The sequence below is a fragment of the Pan paniscus genome, chromosome 8 (assembly GCF_029289425.2).
Source record: "Pan paniscus chromosome 8, NHGRI_mPanPan1-v2.0_pri, whole genome shotgun sequence".
NCBI classification, from domain to species: domain Eukaryota; kingdom Metazoa; phylum Chordata; class Mammalia; order Primates; family Hominidae; genus Pan; species Pan paniscus.
This window is the reverse complement of record NC_073257.2, coordinates 89,768,371-89,794,824: the sequence shown is the minus strand read 5'-3', so window position 1 is coordinate 89,794,824 and position 26,454 is coordinate 89,768,371. Positions and strand designations below refer to the sequence as shown.

General features: G+C 47.7%; 1 protein-coding gene across 48 annotated transcripts in view; it reads left to right on the top strand.

Moving 5' to 3' along the window:
• Positions 1-8,213: 8,213 nt before the first annotated feature.
• The window catches only part of KCNMA1 (potassium calcium-activated channel subfamily M alpha 1), a 767,331-nt gene continuing 749,090 nt past the window's right edge, over positions 8,214-26,454 (top strand). For 43 of the 48 annotated variants that reach the window (XR_008619958.2, XM_063607449.1, XM_063607448.1 and 40 more), the window contains exon 1: positions 8,214-8,868. Coding sequence is in view for 47 of the 48 variants with exons in the window: in XM_063607449.1 (XP_063463519.1) it covers positions 8,494-8,868 (375 nt within the window). In the remaining variant the exon portion in view is untranslated. Of the gene's footprint in view, positions 8,869-9,131; positions 9,245-9,568; positions 12,027-26,454 lie in introns of those variants that run through there. The other 5 variants (XM_034930946.3, XM_034930945.4, XM_034930947.3 and 2 more) reach the window with 5 other exon arrangements.

Here is a 26,454-nt window from a genome sequence, read left to right as displayed (position 1 = left end):
ATAAAGGAAAGAGGTTTAATGAACTCACAGTTCACATGGCTGGGGAGGCCTCACAATCATGGCGGAATGCGAATGAGGAACAGGGTCATGTCTTACATGGCAGTAGGCAAGAGGGCTTGTGTAGCGGAACTCCCCTTTATAAAACCATCAGATCTCATAAGACTTATTCACTGTCATGAGAACAGCATGGGAAAGACACACCCTCATGATTCAATTACCTCCCACCGGGTCCTTCCCACAATACGTGGGAATTATGGGAGGGAGCTACAATTCAAGAGGAGATTTGGGTGGGGACACAGCCAAACCATATGAAACCCCAAGTCAAGAGGTCAAGCTATGCACTTGGTTTCTCAAGCTGCCCACTTGACCATCTTCCAAGTTGTACTCTCCTTCTTTTCTTTCCTTTCCTTCCTTTCCTTACTGTTCTAAAGCTTTTAAATAAACTTTCACTCCTGCTCTGAAAAAAAAAATGTTTATCTTTGCAAAAATATAGCAAAAGCAGAATTTCCTGGTTTCACAGAAAGAGCCTTACCTTTCATAAAAGCATCATGGTTTATAATTTTTTAAACCATCAAATGATCATCTCATCTTTGGGAAGCAGGGTGCTTGGCAACTGTGGGATACCAAGGCTGAAGAAGGGATGCACCTTCCAGGGAGGCCACTGTGAAACAAAGGGCTTTTAAAAAAATTCCATTTTTATTTTTGATTTGAGGGTACACGTACAGGTTTGTTACAAGGGTATATTGTGTGATGCTGAGGTTAGTGCTTCTATTCATCCCACCATCCAGACAGTGAACACAGTGCCCAATAGGCAGCTTTTCAGTCCTTGCTCCCCTTCCTCCCTCCCTCCTTGTGGAGTCCCCAGTGTGAGTCTATTGTTCTCATCTTTACGTCTGTGTGAACCCGAGAGTTGATTCCCACTTACAAGTGAGAACATGGGATATTTGGTTTTCTATTTCTGTGTTAATTCACTTAGGATAACAGCCTCCAGCTGCAACCATGTTGCTGCAAAGAATGGGATTTTTTTTCCTGGTTGCATAGTATTCCACCATGTACACATACTACATTTTCTTTATCCAATGCACCATCGACAGACATTCAGGTTGATTCCATGCCTTTGCCATTGTGAATAGTGCTGTGATGAACATACAAGTACATGCATTTTTTTGGTACAATGACTTATTTTCCTGAAACAAAGGGACCTTGTTTTGGAGAACATGATGACAAAAGCAGACACCAGGAAAGCAAGTCAGAATTGGAAGTAAATGAAACTCTTAGAGATGTTGTACTTCCTGACTTCTCTCCTTATTCCCAAGAGGGTTTGTAAGTGGGAAGGATGATCTCAGCATTGTTCTTACTTGCATATATTGCAAAAGCTACCAGGAAGAGGCAGGAGTAAGTCCCTGCTTCATCTGCACAGTCCCTTAGATTGCGGTCATTGGATTATTTTGGAGCACTAGGAGTAAGAAGTCAAGTCCTGGACTGCCCAGGCATTGAACTAGAGCTTTTGCAAAGATTAAATCAGGAATACTCTAAGAAAAGGATTAGAAAGCTTTTTGGTCTGTCAGTCAGGAAGACAAGTTCTGTAGCACTGAGGAAAATCTTTTTCCTTTTGGTGCCTTCTTCTCCCACTAGCAAAAATGGGTGCACTGATTTTTGCCCTGCCTACCTCCCAGAGGCAAGGCCCACAGTAGTGGTGTTCTGCTGGGGGGTGACACTGATCACAGAGAGGAAAGGGACACAGGAATCTGCAGAATTGTTATTCTGGAAATCCTGCAGAATGGTGGTGAAAGGTGAATTCTAGGCAGGGCATTGTGCCTGAGCTGTGCCTTCTTTGACCTAGCCATGGATGTCCTTTGGGGAATGAAGATGATGTTCTTGCAAGTTTGTATCTTGGCAGGCAGGTGGCGCAATGATTGAGGAGGATACGATGAGACCACAGCATTATTTTCTTCCAATGCACTGGCTTTGATGTGTTAGAAAAGAAGAGAATTACTTTGCGGGTAACATGCCCTGGCTCAAAACTTCTTCATCACAATTGGCTGATCTGAGGCCAGTGACCTGGGGCAGGGCTGGGAAGTATCCCACGGCCAGACTGACTGCCACAGGCACCTCTTTCCTACGCACACCTGCTCTCCCGAGGCACTGGAGACAGGATGGAAGCATGTCAGTGGAAATCTTCTGGACATCTTTTTTGACAACTAGAAGTCATTTGCACACAGTTTTATAATTTATTTTAAAACATATTAAACTTTGGAATCATCTAAATGCCAGGAGTATGCCATCTACTGAAATGTTATCCAATTATCATTTTTTTAAATAGTGTTTTCCATGATATTTAATGACTTAGAGAAAATGCTAACAGTTTCATGTTAAGGGAAAATAGGATAAAAGTTAGATGTTTAATCTAACCCTAATTTTGCAGAAATACACACCCAAGGAAAAGGTATGAGATAAATATATAAAAATATTAATAGTGGTTATTTTGGGGTGGTAAGATTCTATGTGACATATTCTTTTTTCTTGTCACTGACTTGAAGCTTATATGAAACTTTTATATTCCAAAGTTTATAATACATATGAATTATTCTTACAAGCAGAAGTAAATATAAAATAAATATCTATAAAAATGTAAGCATGTGAAAGCTTGTTCTGTAAGTCCCACTCTCCAGCATTATAAATTACAAACAGATAAATCACTTCAGAGGTAACAGACTTTCCTTGTCGTGCCAAGTAACCTGGCAGAGCTAAGCCCCAGTTTTCTCACCTGTAAAGTGGGAAAATAGCTACAGCCTTTTTTTTTTTTTTTGAGACAGAGTCTCGCTCTGTTGCCAGTTGGAGTACAGTGGTGCGATCTTGACTCACTGCAACCTCCATCTCCCCAGTTCAAGCGATTCTCCTGCCTCAGCCTCCTGAGTAGCTGGGCTTACAGGCATGCGCCACCACATCCAGCTATTTTTTTTTTTTTTTGAGATGGAGTCTCGCTCTGTCGCCCAGGCTGGAGTGCAGTGGCGCAATCTCGGTTCACTGCAAGCTCTGCCTCCCGGGTTCACAGCATTCTCCTGCCTCAGCCTCCCAAGTAGCTGGGACTACAGGCGTCCACCACCACGCCCGGCTAATTTTTTGTATTTTTAGTAGAGACAGGGTTTCACTGTGTTAGCCAGGATGGTCTTGATCTCCTGACCTCGTGATCCACCCGCCTTGGCCTCCCAAAGTGCTGGGATTACAGGCGTCAGCCACCGCGCCCAGCCAATTTTTATATTTTTAGTGGAGATGGGGTTTTGCCATGTTGGCCAGGCTGGTCTCGAACTCCTGACATCAGGTGATCTGCCCGCCTCAGCCTCCCAAAGTGTTGGGATTACAGGCGTGAGCCACCGCGCCTGGCCACTACTGCACTTTTTTACTTCACAAAGAGACTGTGAAGACCAAGGGTGGTTAGAAAGAGGGATACTGCTGACTTTAAAAGAAAACACAGTGGTGATTCAAGGAAGGGCAGGGTTACTGGTGGCAGTAACAGTTGAGATCTGACATCAAGTCATAGTAATAACATGAACTTTGTTAGCTGCCTTTATCCACAACAGCTTATATGCTGGTAGGACTGGTAACTAGATAATTCATACTGTTGAAGCTGTAGGGTTTTGTTGTTTTTTTATCATTTTTTCTTATTTTTTTAAGTGACAAAAAGTGTGTTTATGGTGTACATGATGTTTCAAAATACACATACATTGTGGAATGGCTAACTTAAGTAAATTAACACATGTATTACCTCACATACTTATCATTTACCTGTGATGAGAAGACTTAAAATCTCTCAGCAGTTTTCAAGTATACAAAACATTGTTTATCCACAGTAGTCACCATGTTGCACAATTAGATCTCTTGAAATTATTCCTCCTGTATAACTGAATTTTTGTATCCTTGGACCAACATCGTCCTGATCCATGCCTCCTTCCTACTCCCTGTAGTTTTTTTTTCCAGCAGGGTTTTCCTCTTTGGAATTTTCATATCTCAAATTTCAGACTGTTAAATTAAGTCCCATTTTTGAACATTCATGAAATAATGTCATGTGCCAGGAAAATCCACCAGAGGGCGCTAGATCATTTAAAGAGTCACCACCTGGCTTCTCCATCGCAAAATTGCGAAGATTGATGTCAGAGTATTGGAACTAGGTCCAGGTTGGAAGAAAAGAAAATCCATTGCACATTAATTGCGATGCTGGCCAACATTTCAGTAAATAATCTTTTTTGTTCTCCTTTTACCTTAGTCACTCTGCTTTTTTAGTATGTATGTTTATGCACTTCCTTTTATTTCTTTTAAATCAGTTAGGACTGTTCAGATTAGAATATTTAAGCTTGAAACCTCTGATTTGCTTTGAGAGCTGCCATAGACACACATGCACATGGTACAGAGGCTGCCCTTCTCTCTGGGAAGCTTTCGAATGAATTTAGAAATAAAAATAAGTCTCGTGGTGTTTTCAGAACAGAGGGTGAAGTTTCTACTTCTGTTGAGACTTTCAGTTCTTGTGCAATGGACCTCAATTTCCAGCCTGCAGACACACCTACATTAGGGGAAGATGTGCTGGGCTTAGAGTGCTTCTCTATACCTTTCCCATTTCCAAGGCTGTCCAGGGACTGGCAAGAAAAGGAGTGGGCATGAGTGTTGGGTAGTCAGAGAGCTCATTTAGGCTGGAGGGGCTCTGCTGTGCCCTGGAGTCTGGCCACAGTCTGGCTGTGGACATGCTGTGGACAGCATGACATGCAGGCATGTGCACATACAATTATGAGCTCAGGGGTCAGAAGATCTGGTTAGACTTGCCTGTCCATTTTTGGGGTCACAGTAATTATAGTTAAGATCTGTATAATATTTCCTTCCTTCCTTCTTTCCTTCCTTCCTTTTTCTTTTTTCTTTCTTTTCTTTCTTTCTTCTTTCTGACAGTTTCACTCTGTCATCCAGACTGGAGTGCAGTGGTGCAATTTCGGCTCACTGCAACCTCCGCCTCCCGAGTTCAAGCGATTCTTATACCTCAGCCTCCCGAGTAGCTGGGATTACAGACATATGCCACTATGCCCAGTTAATTTTTGTATTATTAGTAGAGATGGGGTTTCACCATGTTTGCCAGGCTGGTCTTGAACTCCTGACCTCAGGTGATCCCACCGCCTCAGCCTCCCAAAGTGCTGGGATTACAGGAGTGAGCTACCATGCCCAGCCTTCTTTTTCATCCTCACATATAACCCTTCGAGGTAGGCAGGGAAGTTTCTGGCTTTATTTTGATTGTATAAATGAAGAAACACATCAAATCAAAGATACCTAAGGTTCCTTTTAAGTTTGAGGTTCTGTCTGTACAGAGCCTTTTCCTAAATTTGTAATGCCAGGAGCCAAGTTTTCTGGAAGTGGTGCAAAAGTTTGTGAACAATGTGGAAATGGCCAGAGAGAACTGGGCAAAGGCCTGGGAATGTCTATTTCTGGTGGATGGTAGCACTCTCTCAGTGCTTACCAGCCAGGCCATTCAGGGAGGAGGTGAGAGACTGGGGATTGTAGGAAGGAAAGGATATTGACATCAACACTGAGAGTTTCTGATGATTCCTGACTAAGCCGAGGCTTTGGACAGCACAGAAGTTGCTAAAAGCTTCAATCAGCAGAGGCAGGGGTGATGAAGAGAGCAGGAGATGGCATCTGAGGGGCCTCCAAGCACCCTCTCCAAAGATGCTGAGGTGATGAAGGTGATGATGGAGGAGAAAAAGCTATAGATCCTGCAGTTGGGGTGACAGAAGTCACAGCCATCGGCTGCTTACCAGTAGACCCCAGACTGGCATTTCAGGGGAATCCAGGCTGTAGGGAATGTCTAAGAAGGCCCCAGAGGGGATTTGCTGGTTTGCAAAATTTCAATTTTGTGGGTGAGGGAATCCATTCTGGAGGTTTCATATCCCACTGGGGAGACAGTCCTATCCTTTGCTGCTCTTTTTATGTTCTGGGTGTTTTATTTTTAAATTTCAAATCTTGGCCTTGATTTAAGGAATGTCCTTAACTTTCTTGGCATTGCTGAGGCACAAAAGCAGCAAAGTACAGCCATTGAGAGGCTAATAAATAAAGGAACCTCAATGCCATAGTCACCTTCCTGCACATCCCCACAGCACTTCTGGGTCCCGCTCCCCCAGCCCAGTACCAGAAAAGGCCCAGGGCCTTTGCATGCTTGGGTCTGGTGTGGCAGGGATGCATTCAGAGTGGCTGAACACAGAGGCCGAGGTTGGAGGTACTATGGGATGGTATGGAGAGGAGGCTCAGACAATTCCATTTTCTGGAGCACACTTTCTGCAGCTCCCTTTTACATACACTTCTTTTTGAGAACCCAATACTCAAGAACTCTTACCTCATTCCATTTTCTCCTTTGACTTTGGCCTTGACTCTTTCTTAGTGGATGTGTACTCTAAACCCAATGAATGTATTCCGAATCAAGCAAGAGAGAAGCTTCAAACATCCTCTTCAGCCTCTCTGCCCAGCTCAGCCTCCCTTGCTCGCTCTTCCTTCCAGAGACCTCCAAGGACAAGGGCAGGGCTGATGTGACTCCCACTGAGACAGTCTCAGGTGTAAAGCTAAGGATGCTAACTTGGGCCTTTTCCATGGGAAGAGCTGAAAGGAACCTGAGAATTCCAATTAGGCTTAAACTAATGAGCTGGAAACTTTGCGGAAACCACTGCAGCAATGAGGGAAGAGCGTGATCATCCTCGATTTAATTAGCGCTGGAAAAACTTGGGGTCCAGCTGGTAGCACGAGGACGGACGCTGTTCAGGGGGCGCAAAGTTTCTGAAAGTGTCAGAAGGGGGATTCCCCTGGTGGTGTACGGAGACACACTACGGAACAAACACGGACTCCTTCTTCATCTTAAGCGGGGAGAAGGGAAGACCCTAAATGGGGAACGGTGAGCCAGAATGAAGTCTGGAGTCCCTCTTCCCCCATCTGCCCTCCTCACAGGATGGATGGAGTCTGAGACTATATAAGAGGAAAGCAACCCTTCAGGGAACTCTATTGTCTATCGGGGCCTGCACTATCCCCAGGCCAGGTCGTCCTTGATCATTTCTGCCTACTCTTTGTTGGGCAGCCTCTGTTGCTAATAAGGAAAAAGGAGAGAAACCACCTGCTGCTGTCAGAGGCCACAGACCACCCGCTGGCCTTCCTGACTCTACCCTCCAGCCACACGCGGGACCCTGGGCACATAGGTAGCAGGAAGAGCGAAGTAGGGGTGGGTAGCTGTGTGTATCCTGGCGTGGGGTCCTCCTCACTCCCGAAGCCCGAGGGTCCTGGGGAGCTCAGCCTGTGGAATCCAGTTGACAGCTGGCCACTTCTCCCCTCCCCACTGGGGGCTCTTTGGGGAAAAAAACGGCCTGACCGGGGCGCCCCGCCGTCCTCCCAGTGTACCCCACCGCTCTCGGCTGGGGGCGCAGCACCTTGGAGAGAGGCGCCTGGCCCCGCGCCTGGGCTGGGGGCGCTCTACCTTGCGCCCTGGGGGTCAGGGGCGCTTGCCGGGCCGCTGCCGAGGGGCCCTGCCCACCCCTGCCCAGCCCGGAGCCCAGGCGAGCCAGCGCGGCGAGCCTCCTCCCCTCCCGCCTGGGTCGTCCTGAGTCCGCGCCCGCTCCAGTTGCTGCAGCTGCTGCTGCTGGCGGCTGCGGGGAGCGCGGGGCGCGCGCCGAAGAGGCTTGGGCGGCGAGGACGGGGACGAGGAGGAGTCGGAGGCGGCAAGGAGGAAGAGCGAGCGGAGGCCGAGGGGCTCAGCGGCGTGGCGACAGGACTAGGGGGTCCCGAGAACATGGGCTAGCAGGCGGCCACGGGCCGGCGGCCGGACGCGGTGAACCTGCCGCGGCCGGGCGCGCACTGGCGCGGCGAGCCGGAGCCGAGCGCAGCCGGGGGAGGAGGGCTGGCGCAGGGGCGCCCGGGCGGAGGGGGCCGATTATCCATTATTAACGAGTTACCACCTAATAAGCGGAGAGCGGCTCGTTAGCCGCGCGGGAGGCGCTCGGGGAAGGGGGTCACCGGCCGAGCGCAGCGCACACCCGTGGCGCACGGCGGGCGGCGCGGCGCCGAGGACACCCGGGCCCGCGCGCGGAGCCGGGGCGGGCCCGGGGGCGGCGCAGACCCCGGGCGCGGGCGGCCCGCGGCGCCCCCTGGCTCTCGGCGCTCGGGGCCAGCGCAGCCCGGGGCGAGCGGGGCGCGGGCCGGGGAGGGGGAGCTGCCCACGCACTCCATCCCCCTCCCCCCCGGGCGGGCCGGCGGCCGGGGGGAGGGCGGGCGGCGGCGGCTCGCTGTATATATCTCGGCGCACCCCGCCAGGTCGCGCACAGCGCCCCGAGCCCAGGCGCCTCCCCGCCCCCCTCCCGCGCTCCGCGGCGGCGGCGGCGGCGGCAGCAGTAGCAGCAATATGGCTGTTGATGGGTGTTTGGGGTGGCGCTGGCGGCGGGAGGAGCTCCCCCGAGCCCCTGCGCCGGCTGCCCGTTGCTAGCTATGGCAAATGGTGGCGGCGGCGGCGGCGGCAGCAGCGGCGGCGGCGGCGGCGGCGGAGGCAGCAGTCTTAGAATGAGTAGCAATATCCACGCGAACCATCTCAGCCTAGACGCGTCCTCCTCCTCCTCCTCCTCTTCCTCTTCTTCTTCTTCCTCCTCCTCTTCCTCCTCGTCCTCGGTCCACGAGCCCAAGATGGATGCGCTCATCATCCCGGTGACCATGGAGGTGCCGTGCGACAGCCGGGGCCAACGCATGTGGTGGGCTTTCCTGGCCTCCTCCATGGTGACTTTCTTCGGGGGCCTCTTCATCATCTTGCTCTGGCGGACGCTCAAGTACCTGTGGACCGTGTGCTGCCACTGCGGGGGCAAGACGAAGGTAACGCGCGCCCCGGGCGCCCGCCCTCTGCGCCAGCCCCGCCGCTTCTCGGCGTCCCCTGCAGCCCACCTCCTCGCTCCGCTCCGCGCCGCGCCGTGCCTCCCTCCATCCCCGCCTGCCTTCCCCTCGCCGCCTTCCCTTCCCTCGGCTCTCCCGGTGCTCTCGGATCGGGGCAGCGGGCGGCGCGCCGGGGGTGAGGAGTTGCCCCCAGCCAGTGCGCTCCGGGACGCGGACGCTCAATCCTGTCCTCTTGTTTATTGTAGGGTTGTTGGCGGCTGCGGCTGGGGCCGGGGTCGGGGACTCACAGGCTCGGGTGCCGTGGTGCGGGGTGGGGACAGCCAACTCAGCGGGGACGGAGGAAGCTGGGGGCAGCTGGGTGCGTGTTTTGCACCGCTCACCTGCCGGGGCTCGGCTCCTGGCGGTGGGCGAGAGGGAGCACATCCGCCCATACTTTAGGAACCTGTTGGGGAGATGAGTTCGTGGGGTCAGAAAGAAGGGAAAAATCCTTTGGGCAAGGGAGAGAATAATTTTGCACAAGGGAATCCCGGGGGAGGAGCATGGCCCGAGATAACAGGGGGACTTCGAGGGGCGAGAGAAGTTGGGGAGATCCATCCCACTATTGGGGGTAGCCCATGGGGCTGCCACTTTTGGAATGTGTTGAGGTCGCATATCTGATGTAACCTCCCACTCCGTCCCTTAGGTGCTCTAGTGGAACATACCCCAACTTCTTCGGCCTCTGTTCCTTTGCCCCCAGGCCACCCACTTTGGGTCCCCGGAAATGCCACCAGCAGCGCGGAGCTGGAGCGGGGGTCCGCCTGAGGCCGCGGTTTTACGCGGAGCGTCTTCCCTGGCGCTCGAGGTGGCTAGATGTCGTCGGCTTTAGCTATTCCTGGTGCAGACGCCCACCGGCACTGAGGCTGGCGACACCTTCGATGTATGGTTGCTAGGCTCACTGCCTGGTCTGTAGTCGTGTCCCTAGAGATGTCTTCCCTTCCCCACAGCCACTGGCTGGAGTGGGGGACCCGACACTGTTTGATAGAAAACTGCAGAATAAAAAAGAAAGAACTGGAAAAAAGAGAGTGAGCCAGCTGCCTTCTTTCTGAGTAATTCCCATCCTAGGGGACTTCACGCGCGAACCGTTTTGGAGGGAAGGGACATCCAGGGGAATAGTGCAGGGTAGATACACATTGCAGCCTCCACATGTTCACATCTTTTCTAGTAAAGTTAAACCGAGGACCCCTCAAACTTCTACAGGGCACAGCAACTTGTAGCAGCCTCCTTGGCGGCTGAGAGAAGTAGGGAAGCCTGGGGCTATGGGTGAAGGCTGGCTATGAAAACACCAGGGGGGAAGGAGCCTGTCTCTCCTGATCATTAATTATACATCCTGTTGGGTGCTGGAGCTCAGCTGTGTTTTGTGGCAGCACATTTGTGTTTTGGAAAATACTGGTGTGTTGAAACAAAGGGAGAAATATGAAAACCATCATTCTCTTCGTCATTCTCTGGCTTCTCCGGAGGCCTGCAGGTGCTGGTCGGAGAGTTTTCTTTGGAATTACCTTCTCAGCCGTAGAGGTTTCTTCTTATTTGTTAAGGAGGCAAACCTCCCACCTTCCAGAGAAGCCCTCAGGTTAAGCAAAGCCCTATACACCAGATCCCTGCCTAGCCTTCCTGCTGAGAACAGCTTATTCCTGGAGCCTTCAAATTCCCACATTCCCTCTCTCTATCCTTCTCCTCCACCTCCCCCAACAGTCTCGGGAATTTTGTTCCCCGGTTTACTGAGATTCAGCGACTGTCTTTAGGGGAAAGATAGCTCATAGTTGTGTGCGTCTGAAATGTTCCCTAGATGGAGTGATCTGGGTGAACTTTTTAACAGCTTGCTTTCTTTCAGGCAGGGGGCAATTTTTGTCATAATGAAAACTTTTTCAATGATTGAAAATAAGTTGTGGTGTTTTTGTGAACCTGGGGTCCTAAACACAGCTTCCAAAGTCTTTTTATGTTAGGGGGTACATAAATGCAATTGCAGTGTCTGTGATGAAATGCTAATCCCATCGCACACACAAAGGATCTCCTAAATGATGAGCAAGCATAACTTCTGTCAGTTTACTCAAGAAAATAGGTTTTTGGCAACGATTAGAAAAAACAATTCGTAAATATTTGGCTATGTTTTGTAGCCCCAAGACCTGCTGAGTGGACATAACTGGAAGTGAGTTGCTATAAGAAATCCGCCAGGGATGAGAGGTGATGGTGGTTTGTTTGGAAGATGTGAGGCCAGTATAGAATGAGTGCAGGTTCCTTTTGATACCATAAGTCCATTTTAAAGCACACCCAGAATCTCTTGATACCTGCCCCTAGATTTGCTCACTTAAGCCATAGGTAGCCAGCTCATTATATGCAATAATGGTAAGTTAGGCCTTTTAAAAGCTTTTCTTTCTATGCTTGAGGTCTGTATTTTTATTGCAATTGTGTGCGTGTGTGTTTTTGTCTTTTTTTCTTTTTTCTTTCCAAGTATTTGGTAGTTTTGTCAAGACTCGATACACAGGCATGTATTTGGCTTAAGCTTAGAATAATAATTTTTGTGCTAGATTTCCCAAGAAAACATAGGCTGCCTTTCCAGAAAATTCTACCAGCCCTCAGATGGGTTCACCCTCACCCTCCTTCAGCCCCAAGATGGTTTGATCAAGAGCTGGAGTCCAGAGGAAAGCAGGTCTTTTGTAGCATCTGAAATTCTGTGGGAGATAAAATTCAGCAAGGAGCTCCAATTTCATGAGCGTTTGGTCTCTGGGATCGCACCAAACCTTTCTGATCAAAGGAACCCAAGACTGTGGACATGCATCGTGGGACATCTCTTCATTAGTACCTTTGGCCTCTGAATCTCAAACAGTGAATGACTTTAGTCTTTTGAAAAGAGTGGCATGTGGACTTTTTCAGAAAGTGAAGAAGAAAACATTACAATTTCCTCCTGTTGGGAACTTGGTCACAGTCATTCCAGTACTGTGTTCTTTGCTGTACTTTTTCACATTATTGTTTTTTTCCTTGTGGGATTTCATCAGAGCTCTCTATTCACTTGGGTGTGACGTTGTGAAGTTCAATCCTGTCGTAGACTATATTGAATAGGGAGCTGCTCTGGTAGCCTGAATAAAGCCATGACTTTGAAGAAGTTATTTAACCTCTCTGGTGTCTATCTTTCCTTGTGTATAAAATGTGGGGATTGAATTCTGTGAGTTCTAATGTCCTTTCCTGCTCTGTGATTCGATATAGGAGAGAGGGAGGAGTTGAGGAATGAGGGTTAAAGTTTCTAGCTCAGAATGTGTTTTGCAGTTCCCTAGCAATTCCTTTAGGAATTCAGCCTTGGGACAGTTACATATCTTTATTTCCATCTTCTGCTCGTCTTCCAGCATGTGGTCTACTTCTCTTTAAATATCTGGGGAAACTGAGGCCAACTTCCTGATGGAGCTGTGGTTTGTTGAGGGGCCTGAGTGTGGCTGGGCATAGAGTTATTTCCATTCTCAGTTTGAGCTGTTGTCCTTGTAGAAGCTTGGGCTTGATCAAGGATGGTCTGCATGTAATGAATTATCGAGATGTTGTCTCCATGGCTGTGCCTGAGAAAACAACACGTTTTCTCTGTCAGGCTCGTGACTAATATAAATATCAGATCCCATTACAGCTTGGTAATTACCCAGGGTCTGGCCTGACGCATTCAATCAGGGCTGGAGCTTCAGTGCCATGGAGCTCTTGATTCCAGATTGGCCCTTGTGCCTCATCTCATCCTGTCCTGGGGATTGGCTGCACCAGATGACCTTGAGATACTCCTTTTTGAGCAGATCACTTGGGGTGGCCTTGGAGGAGTTCTTGGGTCCTAGTCACGGGGGAGCTCCAGCTGACCTGCCCTTGTCCAGAGAGCTCGTGCTCCTCATTCCTTGCTCTCTCTCTCTCTCCTTTTATTAATTTTTTTTTTTGAGATGGAGTCTCGCTCTGTCACCCAGGCTGGAGTGCAGCGGCGCGATCTTGGCTCACTGCAGCCTGCGCCTCCTGGGTTCAAGCAATTCTCCTGCCTCAGCCTCCCAAGTAGCTGGGACTACAGGCGCACGCTGCCACACCTGGCTAATTTTTGTATTTTAAGTAGAGACGGGGTTTCACCACATTGGCCAGGATTGTCTTGATCTCCTGACCTTGTGATTCGCCCACCTTGGCCTCCCAAAGTGCTGGGATTACAGGCATGAGGCACGGCGTCCAGCCCCTGGCCCTCTTTATGGAAATGCACACTTTAGTACAAGACTCTGCAATCAGACAAACCCAAGTTCAAATCATAGATCTCACATTTATTAGCAGGGCATCTTTGACTGCCAACCATGTTGAGCTTTGGTTACATCACCTATACCAAGAGCATACTGATGCTTACTTTGTAGGGTTCTTATAGGGAGCAGGAATAGTGGGCACATAGCACCCTGCAAATGCCAGACACTTAGCAGGCCTCTTGTAAGTGGTAACTATCATAGCTTCATGAAGTGCTGAGTTTATTTTCCCTTTGATTCATTGAACTTATAGCCCCTGAAGGGCGCAGACTATAACAAATAAAATTTTTGAGCCAAAAGGAGCCTTTAGATCCTGAAGTATACTGTCATAGATCAAAAAACCAGTTAGAGTCAGACTGAGACATGGGCTTATGGCTCTTGGCTGTTGCAAGGCTGGAAGGTTAGGGCAGGGCAGCAGAGGTAGGCTTCACGGATGGGGTCCTGGCAGGATGGTTACAGTTTTGATGGTGGGGTATCAGTGGGCGAACATCGACAGTATGGGGGACCAGGAGCTGCTGGGCTGGCAGAAGGGAAACACTGTGGCATTTGGTGGGCAGGTGTGGTTGTCCAGCATTGTACCCTTGAGGAGGGACAAATTCCATCCCTGTTATCCCAAGTCCAGAACTCATAGACTTGTCTCCCAAGTGATGTCATGGTCTCTTGGCCAGGACACTCACTGTCTACCCAGACCAGCTTTTCCAAGACACCCCCTAGGCCAGTGTTTCCCGAAGTGTGTTCTGTGGTACACCTGCCTTTTAAATTACCTTGTGAAAAAAAATCAGCAGGCATGGCGTGGCTGAGCTTCCCCTTTGGAGGGCCACATCACAGGCTTGGCGGCATCCTGCTGGTAGAGAAAGTGGTTAAAATGCCCTCAAATGTGCTACCTGTGAGCAGTCTTGCTTCAGTGTCAGGGGTGCTGTGCAGTGCCCAAGGTTCAGCCTGTGATCCTGGGCAAAGACGTCATGCCTTTGTGCCTCAGTTTCCTCACCTGCAAATTGAGGTCTGTGATAGAGCACAGCCTCATGGGGTGGTTTTTTTCACCAACCCCGTTTTATAGCATTTCCTAGGAGGACACTGAGAACCTATGGCCTCCCTTTGGGAGCCTTGGGCTAGCCCTGCTTCTAGGTGCCCAGGAAACTTGACCAAACATACATCAGGAGGAAAAGAAGAGCTGCCTGCCCCCTGCTGTTTGGCCTGGGGGATAAAGCATTCCAATGGTAAGTCCAAATGGACCTTCTCTTTGCCTCACGGCTATTTTGTTCCCTGGATGGGGACATTCATTGGTGGCTGATAGCCAGGAGTAAGTGCTTGCTTTGGGGCTGTCTCTCTCTCTCATCAGGGCATAAGAGGCCTGGTGCAGAAACAGTTACATTGGCATTCGATTGCAATGCCAGGACCTCCTTCCCAAAGTGGGCGTCCCAGCTCACACTGGCAGTGACCATGCTAATCTGTGAATCACAGCAGCCAATACCACCTTGCCAAGCTGCAGATCCCCTGGAAGGTCGCCTTTGTGGTTCCAGTGAAAGGGCTGTTTGTGCTGTGATGCCAGGCCCTGGGCCGTGTGGGGAACACTGGGTCCCTTGGAGACATCCCTGGGGATCAGACAGGGCCACGCCTTTCTGTGCACAGTCAGGGAGCAGACCAAGGATGTCTCTTTTAGAACTGCTTCTTGGGTGGGTAGAACCCCACGCATTAGGCACCTAGAAAAGGAAACCCAGGGACCCTTGGAGGCAAGGGTGTCCTAGCACTTTGGACAGAAAACCTGGGGAATGTTCACTGGGGATATCACATCTTTATCTCCAAGGACTGGAGAGTGTCTCTAGGCCTGGGCTTCTCAAACTTTTTTTTTTTTGGACAGGGTCTCACTCTGTTGCCCAGGCTGGAGTACAGTGGCATGATCACTGCTCACTGCAGCTTCAACCTCCCAGGCTCAAGTGATCCTCTTGCCTCAGGTCCCCAAGTAGCCAAGACTTATGGGTGTGTGCCACCACACCTGGCTAGTTTTTAAATTTTTTACAGAGATGGGGTCTCCCTATGTTGCCCAGGCTTGTCTTGAACTCCTGGGTTCAAGTGATCTTCCCATCTTGGCCTCCCAAAGTGCTCCCACAGTGGTGTGAGCCACTGTGTCTGGCTTACTCAAACTTTAATATGCTCAGGAATCACCGAGAGCTGTTAAAATGCAGGCTGTGATTCAGAAGATCCAGTGTGGGACCTGAGATTATGCTGGTCTGGCGAGACACAGGCTATACTGATGCTGTGCAGACCACACTTTGAGTATCAAGGATCTGGTCCATCCCTCAGCCTCCGTGCAGTCCATCCCTGAAGACAGGCTTATTTTTAAATGTGGAAATTCCCAGCTCTTGAAGGGGGAAGGGATGAGAAGCAGAAGGTTTGCTCTGCCAGATCGTTGGGTGGAGAAAACTCCTTTCAGACCAGGGTAGCTGTGGTTCGGGCTGGGCTCTTATTTGCGAAAACTGATGGTCCAGGTGCCTGCTCCTAAGGAACCCATCAGCGTTGTGGATTTAGGGTTGGGTTGTGGTGGCCAGAGCAGTGTTTACAGGGTGTGGTCTGTGTGTTACCCACCAATGTGTGGGCTCTTCCTCGTGCCAGTTGGTCATTCTGCAAAGGGTGCGACTTCCCGAAGTCCAGGAGGGCAACCCAGCCAAACCACCTCCTTGCAAAATTAAAGGCTGGTGGTGTCACCAGGGCTGCACTGCGGTGATGCTCCAGGCTGGCTGGGGACCACTCCCTCTGGAGTGTTTGAAGTCAGTGGGCATTAAGACTGCCAGCCTGATTTTCTGTAGGGGCCTGGGTGGGCCTTCCCAAATAGAGGGTTCAACCTCAAAGAATTGGCTGAAGAGCTGCCCGTGGAGTGGCTGGGGGACACGTGTGGCACCGTGCTGTGTGGCCCTCCAATGCACTTCTTAAGAATTCCAGAAGATGAAAGTGAAAGTAGCTCCTTTTCTCACCATACCAGGGTTTTTCACAGCTCACACTGTCAGGGACTTTTTCCATGAGATGTGCTTTTTATGTTGTTTCATCATCAGAGGGGAGCACCATGAGTGTCTGCAGCAGGCAGAATAAAGAAGGACCTAGCATCGTGGCCTGCACACAGTAGGCCCTCAAAGAAGTCTTCTGGTTATAATTATTGTTGTTGTTTTTGCTTTTGTTGCATATTAAGTGTATACGATGTGCCAGAAACCAAGCTAGGTGCTGGGGGAAAAATAATTAAGACCCAGTTCTGACTCCCTGCTTGTTAGGACTTTTATTAGTACTTGACAGGCTGAGCAGAGGAAAAAACAGTTATCTTCTCATGGAATATGAACATCTGATCTCTGAATTGCCTGCAAACTCCTTGAGGGCAGGAACTGAGTCATGCAAATGTAAACACACATAGATGTTGGAAGGCTCTTTCCAGTAGTTAGCTGGGGGCTGAATGAGAATGCATTGGTTGGGGGTGGCAAATATATTTTGCTGCTTTTTTGGGTAATTTGTTAGATGCTATGGAGAAACTCCTGGTGAAAGAGATGGGCTTGGTTTGTTGACAACATGGTGCTTGAATCATTCGTGGATTTTAATTATTCATGCCACCTGGTTTCTCTTGATCAGTAGCTAACAAGGATTTAGTTCATAATGGGCAGTTGTTTGTGAGGTGGATGAGTCAGGCACGGGAGGGAAGGGCAGTTTCAAAAGAATGGCTGCTTTAAGATGGAACTTGCTTTGTTTTTGGCATTATTTGGTGATTGTCTTGGGACATTGTGTCTAATTGCCAATTTGGAAATGTAATTGGCACTCCAGGCCCAGAATGGATATATACTTAACGTTGTCAAGCCGAGCCTTGGAATCATCTCCCTGTAAGATCTTGTTACCTGTATGACTAATACTTCTTCACGTGGCCAAAATCAAAATTATTTAACACATCTCCTTTATTTTCTATTCTTTATGCTGGTTCACTGGCCTCTCTACCAGATTTTCTTGGGGACTCAGATCCAGTGGCCTCTAGGCATTTCAAAGCGAATTCACAGGAAAGCCTGAAATCCAGCCTTCTCCCCCTCTTCCTCTTGCTCCATCCTTTCTTTTACATCCTTCTTTCCTTAGTGGCTCTCATTCCTGAGGGTTTCTGTGGAAAGTTGGTGCTGTTTAATTTTGGTTTCTAGCACAATAGGGAGGAATACTTCAATTTGGGGAAGAAGTAATTAAGGTAAACATTATGTAGATCTCCCCATTATCAGAGTTGACTTTTACTTGGGGAAGGGGTGTTTTTTTAAAAAGGAAAAATAGGATTTTAGATTTTTTTTTTTTTTTTTTTGAGATACCGTCTTGCTGTGTTGCCCAGGCTGGCAGGCTGGAGTGCAGTGGCATGATCTCGGCTCACTGTAACCTCTCCCTCCAGGGTTCTAGTGCCTCCTGAGTACCTGGCATTCCAGGTTCTCATGCCCCATGCCTGGCTAATTTTTGTATTTTTAATGGAGACGGGATTTCACCATGTCAGTCAGGCTGGTCTTGAACTCCTGACCTCAAATGATCCACCCGCCTTGGCCTCCCAAAGTGCTGGGATTACAGGCATGAGCCACCGCGCCTGGCCAGATTTTAGGTTTTTGACTTGAAGTGAAGTTAATTTCCATCTGTTAACTGCTGAAGTCTGGGACCATGATGTCTTTTGCAAAAGAGTTTTTAAGGCAAGACTGTCAGTAATATTCTTTCCAGGGTCACTTCTAACTGTATGAAACTATTCAGCCACGATGGGTCTGCATCTTTGCATATCATTGTAAACCAAATTATCTACAGGCTGTTGGGCTGCCTGTATGTGCATTTCAAGTTGGGAGTATAAGATGAGTATTTATTTTATTTTCTGGTTCCATGTCTTGTTCTTGCTCCTTCATCCCTTTTAGAGACTGGACAGTCCTCTCTGTCTTCATCTTTGGGAGTGAACTGGGGCTGGGGGGTGGGATCGAGAGTGGCCTCTGCTGGCTGGAGGCTTCAGGTTTGTAGATTAGTAGACAACAAATAGCGACCTGATTTAACAAGTGCAGAAGCGCATGGAACTATAAATTCACAGTGGTGGAAGGAAGCTTTGGGGCCTCAGGCCCTATGTGATTCCTCCCCAGTGCTGGAAGCCCACCCTACCAGTGTGTTTATGATCTCCTGAGGCCACTATTCCACTGGGGACAAACCCACCTTACGATGAACTTGGAAAGATCTTTCTGTTTGCACTAGTCCTTGTTTGCTTCTAGTCTGTGGCTGGGACATGCAGAACAAGCCTTGGTGGATGGTAGATTTCAAATTCTAAATCCAGTTCAGGAAGGGACAGAGCTGGGTGGTGTTTCCATGTCCGCAGTGTTGTTGAGACGTAGAATGACCTTAACCTTAACTTGTGTTTCCTCCATGAAGGCCACTTTATTTTTCTCCCTGATGGCTTCCCTGAGTTCTTCGTCCTCTTGAGACAGTGTGGTTTCCCTTTGCCCCTTTGCCCAGAGTTCAGAAAACGACCCATTCTGGTTGTTTCTTGAAGTTTGCCTTCTGAGGTCTCTTCGGTCTTGTCAGCAGCTGTGACTGGAGGCTTTTGACTGTCGCTGGGCCATAAATTCACCTCCTTATCAATGTCACGTGCCTTGTATCTCCAAGGTTTAGCCCCCTTCTCAGTTTCACGTGGGGGTTGTAATTTGGGGGCCCTGCCAAGAATTTGGATGTAGGGTACAGAGCCTTTGTTAGGAAACTTGAGTTGGATTTCATTTTCTAGGTGTTGACTCGTTTTCACCTAGGGAGACAGACAGTGCTCTTGAACCTCTTTTTGTATCACTTGAATACAGCCTCCTTCTTAGAATAGGAGGCTGTTTCTTTCCCACCTGCTCATTGGGTCTCCTTTCCTCTGGGGCTCCTGTATGCCTCTGCTGTCATCTCCCCTATTTTGCTGAACAGAAAGAAACCAGAAAAGAAAAGAGAGCAAAACACACAAAGGAAGAAGGTGAGGGAGGGCAGGAGGTAGAGGGAGAGGTTGACACCAAGGAAAAAAGAATTTCTCCTCTGAGAGTTAGAGGTTGGATAAATAGCTAATTGGGTGGATTTTGGTTTTAGTTACCTCACCTTTGTCTTAATGAATAAGTCATGTCAAATGACTTCACCTCCAAGGAGTAAAGCATGTATAAAGACCAGTGGGTAGAATGAGTTCACGTTTGGAAAATTTTAGCTCTTCAAACGAGACATTCTGTGGAATGAACTGATAGCACGCGGCCTGTGTGGCTCAGAGGTGAAGCGTTGGAAGGGTTTGTGGGAGATGTTCTTTGTGTGCTTGTTAACCAAGAGCAGAATTCTGCTCCTCTTTGGGAGAAGTTGCCACATTCACGTTGTTTTCTCTTTATGTGGTTTTGGAAAGTGGACCCTTTGTGGCTCTGGAAGGGGAAAAATGGGCCTCCAGTTATTCAAATGGAGAACTCAGAGATAAGCGTTCTAAGGCTTGGAGGAAAGATTTGGAAGATGAAAGGCCTTACCTAAGTGCTAGGGATTTTTATGACCAACATTAGCTGGCAACAGCTTAATATACATTGTTGTTCTCCTTCCTGCATCTGGGAACACTTTCCTCCCAGAGCTTAGAGGAATTATTTCAGCTGCCCATGAATTATGGCCATTTCTCCTGTGGCTTGTGGCAGCCACAGCCGATCAGGTGGTAGATTCTTGAAGAGTATAGGAATGATGTCTCTAGCTGAGCCCACAAGAGGGCTCAACAGTTTGCCTCAGTCTAAAAAAAAAAACCCAATCATTTCTTAAGTTCTTTCACAACCATGTTTTCTCCATAGGATTTACTTTTTAACTTCAGTATTTTATATTTTGTCCTTAATCCCAAATACACTACATGTTTATTGTAGAAAACGTAGGCCGTGCCGGGGCATTAAACAAAAAGGACACAGTCACATCTGTTAGGATGGCTACTGTCAAAAAAAAAAAATAGAAAATCACCAGTGTTGGTGAGGATGTGGAGAAATTGGAATCCTTGTGCAGTGTTTGTGGGAATGCAAAGTAGTACAGATGTGGTGGAAAGCAGTATGGCAGTTTCTCAAAACAAATTAATCATTCAATTATCATATAATCCAGCAATTCCACTTCTGGTTAGATATCCAAAAAACTTAAAAGCAGGGCCTTAAGGAGATATTTGTACACCCATGTTCACAGCAGCATTATTTACAATGGCCAAAGGTGGAGCAATTCAAGGGTTCATTCACAGATGAATAGATTAGCAAATTGTGGTAGGTACATACAACAGAGTATTATTCAACTTTAAAAAGGAAGACAAGTCTGACACGTGCTACCACATAGATGAACATCGAGGACATCAGCCAAATGAAATAAGCCAGTCACAAAAGGATAACTTCCACTTACATGAGGTACATAGAGTTGCCAAACTCATAGAAACAGAAAGTAGAAGGGTAGTTTCCAGGGGCCAGAGGGAGGGAAGTGTTTAATGGGTATAGGGTTTCAGTTTTGTAAGATGAAAAAGTTCTGGAGATGGGATGCACAACAATGTGAAACATGCACATTTTTAAGTGTGAAGTACTACGCACTTAAAAATGGTTGAGATGGTACTTTTTTTTTTTTTTTTGGCAGAGTCTCGCTCTGTCGCCCAGGCTGGAGTGCAGTGGCATGATCTCGGCTCACTGCAAGCTCCGCCTCCCAGGTTCAAGCCATTCTCCTGCCTCAGCCTTCGGAGTAGCTGGGACTACAGGCGCCCACCACCACGCCCGGCTAACTTCTTGTATTTTTAGTAGAGACGGGGTTTCACCATGGTCTGGATCTCCTGATCTCGTGATCCGCCCGCCTCGGCCTCCCAAAGTGCTGGGATTACAGGCGTGAGCCACTGTGCCCGGCCTAAGATGGTACATTTTTGTCTTCTGTGTATTTCACCACAATTATAAATAAACATTTGAGAAAAGGGAAAAACATTCCTCCAAATTCCCCCTCCAGGAGATGACCAGCATTATCTTTGGGCACATTTCCTTCCCTGACATGTTCTTTACGGTGGCGTTCTTGTTTTCTCGGTGGGCAGCTGATATTCTTCCTCTAAAGATTGCAGCCCCTCTAGAAGCACCCAGGCTGACTTTGATGTAGGCGCTGCCCACATTGAGAGCAGACAAATGAAGAGAACAACCCTCTTTCTGCCTGTGGGGTCTGGTTTAATGGTGTCTACTCTTAGAGTGAAGTTAAGGGAGCGCCGGATTTTTGATTTTGACATATGACAAGTGACTAGCTACAGTGTCTTAGACAAGTCATAGGCTCCAGGCCTTAGTTTTCTCATGCATATAACAAATTCTCTGATTTCATGATTTCAATATAAAGCCATTTCTTAAGTCAGATTTTAAAACTATCATTTTTACCTGATAAAGAACCAAAGATTAAGTTATTGAGGGCAGTGGATCCAGGGAGAAGTTCTTGTTCTACTATAAAACACAAGAGTGAAATTTGATTGACTTGTCCCCAGAACTTCAATATTGACTTTGATGACATATTTAAGAATTACAATCTAGGGACACAGGCCCCATTGGAAATACCATCAAACCTGTCATTTAAAAAAAAAGTCTCAGAAATAGGTTTTTGTGACTCTACTATTACTTCTAATGATATAGCCACACCACTATTGAGGTTTTAATTTTAATTTTTGGTGTAGGGGAATGGTTCAGAACATCTTAGATTATAGACTATAAATAGTGTGCTATGATAGGCTGGCTTTGTTGAGGTTAAACATAAAAAGAAACATCTGATTAAAGAGAAGGTCATGCAAATCAACTTACTTTGATCCTTTTCCTTAACTTGCCCCTAAACGCAGCCTTGGAGATAGAACGTTCATCTCAGCCCTGTTCCACGGAGCATTCCAGCTGCCGAAAGCAGGGATAAGATAACTGCGGCTTCTGTGGCAAAAGAGCAAGTGTCTGAAGGGATGATTCCTAAATACTCAGTAACCTCCGAAAAAAACTCCCCCTGAACCGTAAGCAGCCAGCACATCAGAACTTACTGGAATAGTTCTCTTAGGTTACATAACATCGATTCGATTATGCTACCGGAGCCATGCATTAAATTTTAACTTGTCACAGATACATTACATTAACACTTCACAAATCCACAGAGTACCAGGTAGCTTTGGGGTGTTGGTAATTGTGTAGGACTTGCTGCAATCCAGGCAAAAATACTTAGTTGTACATTTTGTTTCTTCTCTACTATAGTTTAACTCTTTTTGGGGGTGCAAACATCCTGCAAGTATTCTTTCTTTTTTTTTTTTTTTTTGAGACGGAGTCTTGGTCTGTCGTCCAGGCTAGGGTGCAGTGTCACGATCTCGGCTCACCTCAACCTTTGTCTCCTGGGTTCAAGCAATTCTCCTGCCTCAGCCTCCCATGTAACTGGGATTACAGACATGCGCCATCATGAACAGCTGATTTTTTTTTGTATTTTTAGTAGAGATGGGGTTTTACCGTGTTGGCCAGGCTGGTCTTGAACTCCTGATCTCAAGTAATCCACCTGCCTCGGCCTCCCAAAGTGCTGGGATTACAGGTGTGAGCCACTGCACCCAGCTGTTCCAAGTACTTCTTACAAAATAAACTAAAAATTTAGACAATAGTGATTGCCACCATAGTACTGAATACTTGATTTATGACCATGGACTAGATATGGCAGAGGTTTTTAAAACTCTGTGAACCTTTTCATTTTCCTGTGACAGGCAATGCAAGTGCTGTATTTTTAATTGGTCCCTTTTTAAAGTCAGGAGATGAAATGTTATCATGCAAATCTCTCCTAAGTTGCATGGAAACTAATAAAATCATGAAGGTTTCTATTTGTACTCTACGAACACAGACTGTAATGAAACTAAAACAGCTATCTCCAGGGATGATGCTATTTAAATTCTAGGCAGGGCTTTAAAATGATTTTCATGGTGAAAACAGAAACTAGCAACTGAGATGTTCCTGTTCTTTCTTCCTCATCTCACCAGTGCCTGTTCACCCATGATCGTTTTTACTTCCTGACCTCAGAAAATGAATGTAAAGCAAGAACCTCCGGTCTCTAAGATAGCCTGTCTATCACTGGTTTTAGAAAACAGCAATGATTCCTCCTCAGGTCTTGCATTTATTTTCAGACTTACTGGTACTTTTGTTTTGGGAAGTCTTTCTGTGGGAATTGGAGTTACTATTTTCTTAGGGGAAAAAAAATTAGAACAAACTTGTTTGAGTGGCTTCTATGCATTAAGCATTGTTTTAAGCTCCTTATGTTTATTCTGTTATTTAATCCTCAAAACAATCCTGTGATGTAGGCCCCTTTTAAATTCCCATTTTACAGGTTAGGAAATGGATGCATAGAGAATGAGAATGTTTTTCTTTTTTTGGATAACAAACTTTGAGTGATTACTGTGTGTCTGGTTGTTTTTAAACTATATGTATTATATAATCCTCACAACAACCCAGTGAATTCGGTGGTATTATTATACTCACTTATGGATTAGAAAACTGAGGCACAGAGAGGTTGAGTAACTGCTCAGGGCCACACACAGGTGAGGAGCAGAGCCAGTTTAAATCCAGGCAGGTGGGCTGTGGATCCCATGCACCTAATCCCACACTGTACACCTCATTTATACCTCCTTAGCTCTTCCTGGCCACAGTGTGAGGGAAACTCTGATGACATAGACAGGACTGAAAAGAGGAGTGGTGTGTTGTTCCTGGAGAGATGTGAGGTCCCTTGACAAGTTCAGAGAGTTTTGTACTACTGAATTCTCAGGTATGTCAATTCCCAGGATGAGAAGGAACCTTAAATGTTGTCTAGTTCTATTACATTCCCTGAGTCTTAGTTTTTCTTGCTGGAAAATGGGATAATCACCTTTTCTCTACCTGACAGGCAGTGGGCTGTATACAGTCATGCAGGTTACTCAATGTACAACTCCAGGACTGCTGTGAGATTCACATCAGATGACATATAAATGTACTTTATGAACCACAGCACATGTGCCACATCTCTGTGCTGGGGGGTATGTGGAGGCACAGAATCAATATTGGGTCATTTTTCTGAGTGTCAACAGTCTTCCATGAAGTTTTGGAGAAAAACACTATTTTTCTCTAAAACCTCCACCTCCTGGGCTCAAGCAGTCTCCCACCTCAGCCTCCTGAGTAGCTGGGACTGCAGGCATGTGACTACAGGCATGCACCATCATGCCTGGCTAATTTTTTGTATTTTTGGTGGAGATGGAGTTTCGCCATGTTGCCCAGGCTGGTCTCTAACTCTTGAGCTCAAGTGGTCCACCTGCCTCGGCCCCCAAAGTGCTGGAATTACAGGCGTGAGCCACTGTGCCCAGCAGAAAAACACTATTTTTGGTATTAACACTTACACTGTACACAGAGTATATTGGAGGTAGGATGCAGAATTTAAGTAGGTTTTTAAAAACTTGAGAGAGGGGTGTGTGTGTGTGTGTGTGTACGTGTATGTATGTGTGAGATGCACACAGATTCAAGAGAGCATGGGAGACCAGCAAAGTTTGCACCCACCAGTGAAGTCTCATCATTAAACCATGGGCCTGTGCATCCTGGTGTGGAATGATGCCTTATTATCCCCACACACTGCCTGCTCATATCTCAAACTCTGAAACTGTGTTAGTAAAAGAATGGGAATTCTGTGAAAGAGAAATAAATATATCCAAATTCCAGGTCTGTTAAAATTTAGCGCACTTGGATGTTGGTGCGACAGAGAATTTAATCTGCACACTCAGAAGAAGGTAGTGGTTAACTCATTCAGTGGTTATGAATCTTCCTTGCCTTAGAAAGATCAATTCCTTGTGCCTCTCCACCTCCATGGCCTGGAAATACATTATTATATTTCAATATGGCTCTCTTTCTAGGCCATTGCGCATTGTGGCCATGTGCCTGCCAAACCCCATGCATGGAATATTTGGAAGCAGGAGACAAATTGGTTAGTTAGCAAATCTTTATTAGCATGGCTGGCCTTTTCCCGGGGATATGGGGTCATGTAAGACATCATTTCCTCTCTGGCAATACCAGTAACCACATTGCATGATTCCAGGGCGCCACTCACATCCTGGTCATGAATGAAGCCCTCTGGAGTTGTGCAGTGCACAGCCTGCATGCCCATATATATTGTCTTTTCTAGGCATCTAGCTGTGTTTGTGTAAAACCCTTACACAACAAATTAAAAACACAGTGCAAAGCCCGTAATTCTTAATGGCAATGTGAATAACAGAAACATCAAGAATTTGGGTTTCCAAAAATGGGGAGAAAACAGAACTGCCCATAGAGGGAGTGGCCAGAGAGAACCCACTGGGGATGTGGGGTTATGACGGCAGCCCCAGCATATCCTCCAAATCCAGCCTCTGCAACAGGCGCTCTCCCTAACTTCTGATCACTGTGCAGCTCCTGACATGATACAAGAGGCCTCCCAGGCCTCTGTGCCTGTTCTAAGCATGAGCCTTGGAGAAGAGAGAATGCTCAGTGCCAGCTCATGTGTATCCCATGGACAAGGAATAATAGGACCCTGAGGACTTAGAAAAGCCTTCTCTGTTGCCAACTGTGCTATTTTTACCTCCCTCCCACAGCTCCTGCTTTCCCCAGGTATTTGTCAGCAGAGCGTCTTGCACCTGCATGGAAAGTGGCAGTCGGGGCTCAGGATGGCCTTGTGCTGTGCAGGCCACAGCAGTCTCCTTACCAGGCCTGGCGGCCAGGCCCAGCCTCTGAGGCTGGCAGGCTGTGGTGAGGATGGTTGCATAACTGGCCTTTCTGCCGCTGGTTCTGGGTGAGGTCGAGCCAGAGAAAACAGGTCCGCAGTCCACAGCCCCTCCTGGGCACTGGTGCAACAGACAGGCTTGTGGGCCTGGTGCTGACCCCTCACGGTCAGGAGCCACCCTTGCTCTTGAGCTGCTGATCATCACTGCAGAGTGCCCAGGTCTGATCAACATCCCTGCTGGGAAAAGCGGAGATGACCTGGCGTGGTCCATAGTGATCCAAATGTGATAGAAGGCTGGGGGTGGCCCCAGGGATGGCCTACTCCTTCCCTTCCAACCCTCCACCTCCTCCATCCTCCAAGTCTTAGCTTACCTTGCTGGGAATGCCGCTTTCCTGGGAAGCCTTCTCTACCTACCCTGGTCAGCTTTCTCTGCCTCTCCCTTCCCTGATGCATCCTCTCTGTTTGTCCTTCCATCCTGGGTGGGGAGCAGCCGTCTGATGCTGCAGCCCTATTTTCTATACAGGCATCCTGTCTCCTCTGCAGACAGCTCCTTGTGGACAGGGCTGGTCCTGGTTTCTTTCTGGATCTGTGCCTGGCA